This window comes from Peromyscus maniculatus, chromosome 1 (genome assembly GCF_049852395.1).
Source record: "Peromyscus maniculatus bairdii isolate BWxNUB_F1_BW_parent chromosome 1, HU_Pman_BW_mat_3.1, whole genome shotgun sequence".
Lineage (NCBI taxonomy): Eukaryota > Metazoa > Chordata > Mammalia > Rodentia > Cricetidae > Peromyscus > Peromyscus maniculatus.
In genome coordinates, this window is record NC_134852.1 from 18,133,063 (window position 1) to 18,145,580 (window position 12,518).

The 12,518-nt window shown below is 36.8% G+C and overlaps 1 protein-coding gene across 1 annotated transcript in view; it reads left to right on the top strand.

Annotated features, from left to right (window-relative positions):
• Positions 1 to 12,125, top strand: part of LOC102907846 (vomeronasal type-1 receptor 4-like) — a 48,469-nt gene extending 36,344 nt beyond the window's left edge. The window contains exons 3-4 of the mRNA XM_076576148.1: positions 4,895 to 4,980; positions 10,891 to 12,125. Coding sequence (XP_076432263.1) covers positions 11,157 to 12,125 — 969 coding nt within the window. The 5' untranslated portion in view covers positions 4,895 to 4,980; positions 10,891 to 11,156. The remainder of the gene's footprint in view (positions 1 to 4,894; positions 4,981 to 10,890) is intronic.
• The last annotated feature ends 393 nt before the right edge of the window (positions 12,126 to 12,518 follow it).

Genomic DNA, 12,518 nt, shown 5'->3' on the forward strand with positions numbered 1-12,518 from the left:
ACATGATCTTCATCAATGGTAGATCAGGAGCAGGCAGGGACAGTCTTGCCTCAGGCAAAACCAGCAATGACAACACAAGCCAAAGCAAGGAGTCAGCTGAAAAGTTCCAGAGAAGATGTGTGATATGATAGAGCAGATATCATTGGACATCAGAGATTACAAGGACAAAGTCTGCAATCACAGTTACAGAAATAGTTCCAAAGAGTATCCTGTGGTTAGGAACCAAAACTCTAGCAAACAAGAGTGACCTCATTCACTGACTGTCTCCAATTATGTTTAACCCCCTAATGTTTGCATTGTCTATCTCAATAGTGACACACCGGGGTTATCACCTCAAACCACGAGTTTATTTTTAAAGAGACATGTTATATTTGAGCAATGCAAGTTAAAAAAATGGTTCTGAGAGTGTATGGTAGATACAATGATGGAGGAAATGTCAACACAAGAAAATTCTTTGAGGTGCAGTGGACATGATTTTATTAAGACTAATATAAAGAAAATTATAAGGGCTCTAGTGTCATGGATCAAGGGTCAAGAGTCTACATTAGGATCATGGGAGAGTTGAAGATGCCTAAAGGTTGAGCAACATTTAAGGTGTAGGATACAGAGGATTGTAGGGGGTAGGGTAAAGTATTTGATTTTGGAAGAGGCTCATAACAAGAGAATGGAAGACAGAAATGATGAATAATGGGCTGAAGTTTAGGAAGATCATTGCTGATGTGGTTGTATTAAATACAGATGTACCCAAAGATCTCAGAGGATGGAGAAGCAGAGGTGATAAGGATTATATATGTTAAGAGATGAAGGATGTATGGTGAATTTCTGTATGTTACAAAGGCAGAAAAGTGGAGGATATAGATATTGTTTTGACAATGACCACATAAGACATCTGAAAGTTTTTGTGACCCCATATATTGGTCTATATTCCAAAGCACTCACCAAGATTTAGAAAGTATATTGCATAAATTCTGACTGCTTAGAACCCAAGTCCAGTCCATGCTAAGTTGTAGACATGGTGATAAGTTGTCACTAGGCCAAGGGTCTTTTGAGACATATGGATGTTAGATTTAGAAACTTGTGATATGCCTCAGCCTTTCCTTGGAAGATACCATGTCACAAGACCAATTATTTTGTATAATTAATGTACTGTAATATAGAGGATGTAACAGAAAAGATGTGCTATGCTATCTTCAAATCTCTCATTTTGTGAGATATATAGGACTATACAGATGGGCAGAAAATGTAGATCCATCATTGTCATCTCAAACTCGTATGGATCACATCATCCAGAGCTAGCCATGCTCAAGCTGATGCAACAGGTACTCAAATACTTTGCATTAGTTAATTTTAGGGACTCTCTCAGTACAGATATCTCAAGATGCTTATTATGACCTCTATTCTCTCATCAAATATTCTAAATCAAAAATTCTCAGAACCTTCTGAACTCTGACCTGGAAGCATCTGCACTGGCTAATTTTCATAGTGCTAGAGAAAGCTAAGTAAGCTTTATGAGGAGAAAAGTTGTCAGTGTTCCTACCCATTCCTGGATCCTGCATCCTTCAATATTAACTTGCCAAGCAAGGTATGGCCTATTGGTTCAATGGTGGCTTGACTGCTATGAGGTAGATAAATGCTTTTTTAAAACAGATTTTACACCTATTCCACTGGGGTGGATTTCATGCCTGGCACCACAATTTTGGGTAAATGTCCATGTCTTGGGGAGTCATAGCTTCATATTTGCACCTGCTGTTGTTATTTTGCTAAATTGTCATGCTGTCAAATTGCCTTCCAGCTATTATGTTTGTACCCATAGACCTGCTTTGCATTCAGCTTTGGTCAAATAAAACTCTCTTTTTGCCTGGGACAACAGGCAATGAAGAAATGTATAACCACTCAGAGGGCTGAGAGTAACACACTATGAGTGCTCAGCCCTAAATGGGATATCTTTTCCATACTCCCCTTGCCCCTGCTTCTATGCACAGTTTTAAAATAAAACTTATTGCTACACCATGTATCAATCAATAAATTTATTAATAGATATTCAATGTATAGTATAAGACTAATTTTCTTAAATATCTAACATATTATCTTTTTCTAAATTATGCATCTAAATAATATTGGTATATTAAATCTGTATTAGTTACTTTGCAATATCCATGAATAAAATACACAAAAGAATAGTTTGACAGGAGATTTATTTTAGTGAATACATGAATGCCTGCTGAGGAGCTTACTGATTCATGGCAAGGTCCTTATGTTTTTCATTTTCCCCAGAATTTTTAATGCAATAATCACAAAATTAATTTGCATTACCTTATACAAAATGTTCTAATGATCTTCTATACAAACTGTGATAGCATTTTTTTATTTTATTCCTTGTTCGCTAGATATTCTTTTCAGATTTGACTGACTATTTCCTCTGCTGAGTACTCTAAAATGGAACAGGTTAGGTATTTTAAAGTTAAGAAATGAATTGAGGACAACCAAGAGCAATGCCAATAGCCTTCAGTATTTAGAGGTCAAGTCTCTCTAGAAGGTAAGACCCTATTGCTGAAAATACCATATGCTTGAGTCATAGAACATAGAGAAATCAGCTGGTGGTCTTCGTGAAGCTTCATCCCTACTGGATTGTTTTCACGGTGCACGAAGGAACCATAAACTGTATCCAGGTGTGAACTCTGAAAATTATAAAAATATCAAGCAAGGTGAAATTACATTACGAACATCATGGGGGTAACCAACCACTTTAAGGTTAAAATGAAGGCCCACTTCCCAAGATGGAACCAAAACCAGGAACCAATGTTAGGTACAAGAATATGTGGCTGGAGAAAATACAGACCATGGTGAGGAACTTAATACTATTATTCTGCTAAATGAGCATAGCAATAAAATGTTCCCTAATCTTTTATGTTTATTCTGGGGGATTAGTCTATCCCTCAATCATCATCAGAGAAGCTTCTTTTTTGGAGTCTATGGGAATTAATGCAGAGGTCAACAATCATTCAAGGTGCTGAGAATAAGAGACTCTGAAGGGACCAGCTAAAAATGGGACTAGTATATCACATGTCTTCCTCCCAAGACTCAGGAATCATAATGTATGAGGAGGCAGAAAGAGTGTAAGAACCAGAAATGATAGATGATCCCAAGGAAACATATTTTATACAGACAGAACAGGACACTTGCACATTTAAATTCACTTGTTCTGGGAGAATTTTCTAAACCTGAAAATGATCAAGCTACACATAACCCCTGTTGCTGGAGGGCTTCTCTCCAGGTTCCCTAAACCCCGCAGTCCCACAATCTACTTATAAAATAATCACTCAGACGCTCATATCACTTATAAACTGTATGGCCGTGGCAGGCTTCTTGTTAACTGTTCTTATATCTTAAATTAACCCATTTTTATAAATCTATACCTTGCTACGTGGCTGGTGGCTTACCGGAGTCTTCACATGTTGCTTGTCCTGGCGGTGGCTGCAGTGTCTCTCTCCTCAGCCTTCTGTTTCCCAGAATTCTCCTCTCTCCTTGTCCCACCTACTTCCTGCCTGGCCACCTACTTCCTGCCTGGTCACTGGCCATCAGTGTTTTATTTATATAGAACAATATCCACAGCACTTCCCCCTTTTTTCTTTTTTTTAAAAAAAGTAAGGTATTAATTTTAACATGGTAAAATTACATATAACAAAACAATTATTGAACAAGAATAACAGTTACAATATTAAAGAAGATGTCCTATCTATCTTATATTTGTGAATTTAAGGTTTTATATCTAACTTATCTTTTATCATAACTGAGGGAATTACAACTATCTAGTTTTCAACCACATCAAAGACCTGAGAAGGAACATAATGGTACCTGAGAAATGGTAGATGGATGCAAGCAACTTTCGGGAATCTTGCAAAAGTAGACCAAGACAGCTGGCAGCCTGGACAGTCACCTAATGTTTCTCAGCATTGTTGGTGCATTCAAACTGGCTACAGGCCTAGAGTATCTGACAGACCATTTTCAGAAGCAGGAATTCTGAGAGACCATCTTACCCTGTCTTGGCAGAGTACAGTGGTCGCTTTCCTTGTGTCCCGCTTGTCCAGAAAGGACAGCAATGCATTTGTACTGTCAACTGTCAAGGCAAGGGCAGTTCTTTGCCCAGTAGGCCATTTTGTGCCAAAAAGACAAACTTCCAAATGGAAATGTCTTAGAAGCCCAACATTCTCTCGGGATCAATTGGTGCAGCCAGGAGCAATTGTGTCTCACATCAACAGAATTTTAAGTTATTTAAATGCCATATTCTCTAGGTCTATGAAGTGTTTGAAGATTACCTATCTATCTGAAATATATCTATGTATACCTAGAAGACTTAACTAACATGGCTACAGATATGATTATCATAGATGACTAATTATTAATCTATTTTTTAATTATCCATTACAATTTTAAATGAGTTACATAAACATAATACCTCAAACAAGAATAGAAATATATATATATATATACAGTATAACAAAATTAACTTTAAGTTTGTATCAATAAACTAAAATTTATACCAATGTAAAACATTTTAAACATAAACTAAAATCTATACCAATGTAAAACATTTTAAACAAGTTGTTCTTTAAAAGTAGGTTCAGTAATCTACCCTTTTATCTTATCATCTCCATATCCTCCTATATATCTATATCAAACCCCAACAGATTGGAGGAAGTCAGGGTGTTCTACTCCTATCTAAAGAGCTGTTGGCCACAGATGACTGCTAGGAGAGGCTGTATCAGATTGATTTAAGGAATCAAACTTTGAAAGGCTATCCATGCTTCCATAGATGCCCCCACACTAAGCACAGAAAAGCATCAGTAAGTAGCCTCAATGGCATTTTGTTTTGTTTTGTTTTGTTTTGTTTTAGAAGCATATGAAATTATGAGGGAGTGGTTCATGGAGCAAAAGAAAGAAGTTGGCCAGAAGATAATGCAGGGTAGATTTGAATAAAAGGTATGTGCATCTATGAAACACCCATAGAAACATTAAGTAGTAAACGAAAGAAGTGACAGAAGCCCAGATCCAATGAGACATAAAGACTTCTGTAAATTTATCATCTGTCTGATCTCAAAGTTTCCATCACCTTCCACTGGAGACCCAACCAGCTCTCAGGAACACAAAAACTTAACACCTCTTCAAAACTATTCTTCTCTTGGGAGATACTCATGAGAAACCTCTAAGTGACTTTTTAAATTAGCAACTGGAAAAAGTTTCATAAATTGTTTTGCATCCCAATGCAAGTACTGTCATTGCTACTGCAAGTGACAAGAAAATTGTCATTCTGGAGGGAGGTGAGGTCACATAGACACAGACCTTTATCTCAGACTTGAGCCTCCCTCTCCACAGTACTGGTTCTGATGCAGTAAGGATCTTTACATTGAGCCCACCACACTGCAGAAGCAAGAAGCCAGATGAGTACTTTATATTTTAGAGTGCACTGCAGAGACAGTAAAGAAATGAGCCCTGTATGAGTGCTCATGTCTGGTAATGGGAATCTATGTGGAAAGAGATCCATGGAACAGAGAGAGAAGAACAAGATAATCCCACAACTAAGAGGTGAGCTAGAAAGAACAAAGTGTTCCTAGCATTGTGCCAGTCACTGTTGGTTCTTCCTGTAATAGAAGTCCACCACAGAGGGTGACTGCAGGTAACACACAAGTAATAAAGCCTATCTGTGCAGGTGCTGAAGGACTGTGGTACTAAGTCAATGTGATAATTCATCTTACCTTACATGATATGGTGACTAACTTTGGAGAGATTACTATGTGTGAACTTACCTGGTTCACACCCACACTAAACATTAGAATGGAAATATAAGAAGCACACAACCATGGGAAGGGCAGGAAGTGAATCTGATTCTGGAGTAAAATGTATTCTCATGTGACAGTACATTTATGAGTTACAGAAGCAGTAACTGTGTCTGCTTTGAGTGATCCCTGGTACAATGGTGGTTTGAAACTTTGAAAAAAAAGTTCCATTTTGAGCTTGGGAAGGTAATATTGAAGGGAAGTTACAGTATGAGTGTCAGTCATTGTGTCTTGAGCTATCTCCTTTGGTTTAGTAATACTCAGATGCTAAGCATAACTTGATGTCCTGTCTTCCCTCACTGTTTACCCTTGATGCTAATGGAATGCAGAGTCTGTGCATAGAGGTTCAGGGACATACCCCTCACCTCATTTGTACTAACATTTGGTTATTTGTTTCAATTTGGACAATATTTAAGTTTTCACTTTTTTCAGATTCCACTTTATGTATCTTACATGCATTTTCTCTATTTGAGTGCTTTATAAATTTTATTATCATAGGTTCATCAATATAAGAAGGAGTAAGTATATATAGAATAGTAAATGATATCTATTAGTAACTTAATTTTCTTCTCATGTTATTTCATCACATTAGTATTTCATGTTGTATATTATTACAAATTAAACATGTTAGGAATTCATCGGTAGTTAACATTAGAGCCTTTACCATTCAATGTTAACAACGTACTTTTCTTTGGCATCAAAAACATCAGGTCCATCTTGTAATTGTGAAATGAAACTGAGATATGGGACAGCTTTCTGAAACATCAGAGAACAATTAGAACACTATATTTTGGTAATATATTGAAAGCCTTATTTGCACTTGTAATTTGCCTGTGAAATAAGCCTTTATGTCAAAATGAAAACCTACTTTTGAAAAGATTCATTTATTATATATTTTTATTTTGTGTGCATGAATGTTTTGCCTGCATGCACATATGTGCACTATGAGAATTTGGTGCATGCAGAGGACGGATCAGATGTGTAAATGCCTCAGAACTGGATTTACAGGCAGTTGTGAGTCAGCATGTGGAGCCTGGGAACCAAACCCAGGTCATTTGCAGCAGCAGCAAGTGTTCTTTACTGATGAGCCATGTCTCTATTCCCCTCAAATCCAAATTTCCTATAGCCAAAAGCATACAATAGAATATCCTCATAGTGAACAAAATGTCATGTAGGGAACCCAAATTGCACATAAGATTGAAATATGTTTAAAAACATCTCTCATGTCTTCATGAGCACAGATTGCAGTGGCTGTGTTTGAATCACACTAACCCTGTTAATGTCCTTCCAGTTTCCAGTCTGACCCAAATAGCTTTTTAATTTAAAGAGTCACTTACCCCTTGTGTTTGTAAGTTCTGGTCTCAAAAATGGAAATAAAGATACCATCCACATCAGACAGGTATGGAAATCAAAGAAGGTGTCAAAATGAAAAGATGGCAGTTACTTTAAAATTGTTACCACTGTTGGCTATTTATACACTTAATTACTAAAAAAATTATACCTGTCATTTCTTATAATATTCGGCATGCAAAAGGAAGAAAGTACAGCCAAAGCAGTAGAAACAATGTTAATGTCTAAGCTGTAATCCACGGAATGGAAAAGATCTAAGATAGAGTATGGACATGAGTTCTTTATCATGGCTCAGTAGAGGATACTATGAACATTAATGTATACTCGCTCTGTATCTGAACTGCCTACATTGGAGAGTCTTCATAACAATGAAGGGAGATGTTTCTCATAATCTGGTTCATGCTATGAGCCACTGTTTGGACCTCAAGAACAGCAAAATCTCCAAATACTTCCTTCATGAAGTAGAAACATCAATGCTCACATTGGTACATTCCTATCCTTCTGACCATCAGTAGACACTTATTCATCCTATAGCTGAGGTGACATAAAATCTCCTGAGACCAGAAATGGCATGTCCAATTCTATTTTGTTCATATCAGTTAATTGATTATAGACTGCCACTCAGCATGTGTTGGTAGTCTGCAAGTGAAAGCTCCCATGATTGTTACTGAATGATGTAAAAATTAAATTTATTTCTGTGGTTATACTTAAAAGTGAGATTACTAGCACCCAGTGGGATTTACCTCTTCCACATTAGCATGTCTATTGATGTCATTATTAAGATTTGTTTAGGCAGCCATGTTAAGACTTCATGGGTGAACTCCCCCAACATTTGTAGGAGATACAGTCTCACATCAGATATATGTTCCTCAGGCTCCTACAAGGTTTCTGCCTCCTCTATCACAATGTTCACTGAACCTTGAGTAAAAGAGTTGTGTTGTGGGTGGCACAACTATGGGTTGGTACAACACAATCAGTTTTCTGCATTTTGATCTATTATACCCTTTCTGTTTTCTGCCATTTGATCGGTTGTGGTATTTTTTTTTTTGTAATGGTCTCCTTTTTCTGCAATGGGAAGTTTCTCTCTTTAGGAGTTAGAGTTACAAACAATGAAGGATTGCTGAGAGTAGGAGAAAATAACCTTCCACAGGGAGGAGTCCACTCATAGGTTATCCAGCACTAAATTGTGAACAGCAAAATTTTGTGCATATAAGTGACATTATACAGAGTGAGCAAATTATATGTGTGTATATAATTATATATATATATATATATATATATATATATATATATATATATATATATATATATATATCACAACAATTAAAATGAAAGAGAACAGAGGAACAGAGGCCATTACTTTGAGGAGTATGTGGGGGGTTCTTAGAAGGGGTTGGAGGGAAGAAAGACAAAATGATGCAATTATATTTTAATTTCAAAAATTGAAGAGATGGAACTAAGGCTTATAAAAATATGTGCCTTCTGTAAAAACAATCTGAACTGTAATTACATAAATTGCTTCTTCTAAGATTAATACTGAATAGAATGTTGGAAAAACAGGAGGTAGTGTGATTATTGGTGCATAGCATTGTTGGCTCTGCTTAAGATGATGTGACCCTTATTCCAAAGTTTGTAGTGACATTCAAAGAGAATACCAGGGCATGAGATTCCTGGTTATCTGCAAGCATACCCAAATTCAGCATTTTCAATGTTTTCTTCCTTCCATTTATATTGAATTTCATTTTGTTTGGTCTTATTTTTATTTTATATATTTTATTAGCTTACAAAATTAGCATGCTTCCTTAACACATTTTTATGCTTAGTGTTTTAATTGATCCAACTCTTCCACTTCTGTCAATTCTCTACCCTCACCTCATGTTATACTGTTCCATGTCCGTTATTCCTTCTTCAATTTCAAAACACATGTATTATTTTATCCTCTGTACCCCATTCTAAGTGGACCCCTTTCAAATCTCCTTGACTCTACCCATATTCACTCCCACATTAACATATACTTCTAAATGAGAAGCTATGAAATTGTGTTGTTTTTCTGGGCCTATATTACATCATTTAATAGAGTAGTTTCTATTTTTGGTTTCAGCCATTCCCTAGGTTGTGCTACAGTGCCAGTTTGCTTGGTGAATGGAAGACTACAAATATCTGGTAGTTAGTAGTTCCTAAGGTCTCCTCTCATCTCCCCACTCTGGTTAACCTACTTCAGTGTTAATTCTACCCCAGTTCTTGATGGACAGGTGACAGTATCTCTATGACTGATGAGTGTGTGGAGCAACAGTGCCTTCTTTGAGGCAGCATAGTTCAGCCTGTTTCTGATTCACAGCTGCTACAGTCTACTTCTGCAAGGGGATCTCATCCAGTTTAAGAATGGTTTGAAGACATCTTCTCTCACAGGAATATAAAAATGTTGTCCTTAGAGTTTCCTGCTGTTGCACTGCACTGATGGGCTATCTAATCCACTGCCTTCTTTCCTACCATTTCCACTCTAGACTTCTGAGTCTACATGATCTGCATGATTATCCCAGACAGAGTTTCAATAGAGACACTGAACATTTTGACAGTAGCTATCATTCATCAGATAGTGACCTTCTACTTGCCATTTCTAATGGCATATTTTACCTGTTTTTAATTCTATTGTGTATTTTTGAGAGAGTTCATTAAACCAGATATACCCCTCTCTAATAATCCTGACATGAGTGTGCACACATACTAGTGTGTCTATGTGGTATGACTTTTTCTTAAGATCTAACTCTTAATATGATGAACGTTGTCACTTGAAATATCATTCTAATACATTTTCTGCTTTTAATAGTTCTTATCTGAAGCTCTTGTGGGATAAAGACCCAATCAGCTCAACCAGCGTCTGTGCTCTGAGTCTGTATTTAGCAGGACTGGTGACAGTTCAAAGAAAAACACTTCTCATAGAGCAGCCTGGAATGCATTTTACACAGATCTTTAAAAGACAAATGATCTTAAAAAAACTAAATCCTGGTTGGAAGTTGACCAGGGGAAGCAAAGCAAGCAAGCAATTTTACAGAATCCCCAAACACACACTTAGCTAGGACACTCCAAACCTTATTGTCTAGAACAGGGTTAAGTATTTTCACATGGGAGTTTTCATGGCGGGTCTACAAAAGGGAGAGTCAATTTCAGGTTAAACCAAAGAGAGCTACAAATGAGAAAAATATAGGAACTTTTACCCTGTCACAAAATTATAGGTATAATTTGAGTCGTAGTACACATTTTCATTACTTATCTTTTGAATTTAAATAATGTATATATTAATAATTACTCTATTTAAGAAAACTGACCATACTCCAGCAAGTATATGAGCAACACAAAATGGACTTTTTACTTTTTTCTTCTTCTTCTTCTTCTTCTTCTTCTTCTTCTTCTTCTTCTTCTTCTTCTTCTTCTTCTTCTTCTTCTCCTTCTTTTCTTTGAGGGAGGTCACAATGGACAGGGGATGGACATGGGAAAACAGAGAAGTGAATGTGATCAGGGTGCATTATGTGAAAATCCAAAATAATCATTAAAATATTATGTTGGAAAAAATAGAATTGCTTAGTTTAAATTTTGTGGTGGTTGTAGAACTTGATTTCTTTTAAAACATGAGTAGCAAATATCAGTATATACTGAAAGTCTTATATTATGTTTGTTTATTTTGCTGTTACTTTTCTTTGTTTCTCAGGGGCCAACATGACATCATCTTGAGTGCTGCATTTTCTAGGAAACTTGATGGCTCTCCTTTCATAAACATGTGCATTCTGAGATATTGAGAAATCCCACAGTAACAACTCCTAACTACTCCTGTGAAACGTTTTTTGTGATCTAGGCTGATTTTATACTCCTAAGTTTAAAGGACCCTCTGTTTCAGCCCCTCTGTAGATCCATGGAATAATAGCATCTTCTCTACCTGAGGCAACAATCATTTGCCATTATTCATTGACTAGGGAAATGGTACAGCTATATATTAAGGAAATTGTGCTGAATCACAGAATGGACTTCGGGAAACTGGTAATCAGAATAATTTTCTTTTCACAAACTAACATTGGAATTCTGGGAAATTTCTCTCTTATTTTCTACTATCTAGTCCTTTACTACAGAGAACATACATTAAAGCCCATAGAGTTAATTCTCATGCACCTAATGGCAGCCAATGCCTTGGTCATTCTCTCTGCAGGAGTGCCCCAAACAATGGCAGTTTGGGGACTGAAGCATTTCTTGAATGATTTTGGATGCAAGCTCTTGTTGTACATTCATGGATTTAGCAGGAGTGTGTCCATTTGCACCATCTGCTTCTTGAGTGTCTTCCAGGCCATGACCATCAGTCTAAGAAAATCATGTTGGAAGGATCATAAAGTTAAAGATGCAAAGTACGTTGGCTCCTTCATTTCCCTCCTCTGGGTCTTTTATATGTTGACAAATTTGATTTTCTTTGTCTATCCATTCATCAAAATGAATAATGAAAATGTGACAAGAAAACGAGATTTTGGATATTGCTACATGGAAGTGTGGGATGAAATCAGTGATTCACTCTATGCAGCACTTGTAATGTGCCCAGAAGTCTTCTTTTCTGGGCTCATTGCCTGGTCAAGTGGTTCCATGATTGTCTTTCTGTACAGACATAAGCAGAAGATTCAACACATCCGCAGCTTTCATATTTCTTATAGAAACTCCCATGAGTCCAGGGCAACCCAGAACATTCTTGTCCTGGTATCTACATTTCTTGCTTTTTACACTCTCTCCACCATCTTGCGAGGCTGCATTGCTCTTTTGTATAATCAAAGTTGGTGGTTGGTGAACATCACTCGCCTCACTTCTCTGTGTTTTCCCTGTTTTGGACCTTTTGTTTTTATAAGTCACTACTCCATTGTGTCCAGATTAAGTTTGGCTCGGGTAAGAAAAAGAAAGATGATCTCCTAATTTTATTGCAACTATGTAAAATCTAAGTGTTACACATTATCCAATTATATACACACAGGTCATCCTAAGAAATCCATAAAGAATGTTATCACCTTATCTTTCTAAGATTATCCAAAATGGGTATGGGAGTTTGGCAGCTGTTTGAATTAGCAGTCTGCATAGGCTGATTATACTGTGTTTTGCCCATTGCACTTCAACTTTAATCTAGCAAAGTTTTTCCTTCAGTCAAAAGATGTGCAAAGAAGCCATTAAACTTGCTTCCAATAGGGTGACTTTCTTGTGGCTTTCCTCCTAGCAGGGAATCTAGGCTGTCTGACTGCTGCACAGAAACCTTGTGGATACTGCTATTCTAACTACAAAGCAAACAGAAACCATCGCTGGCCATAAACTTGT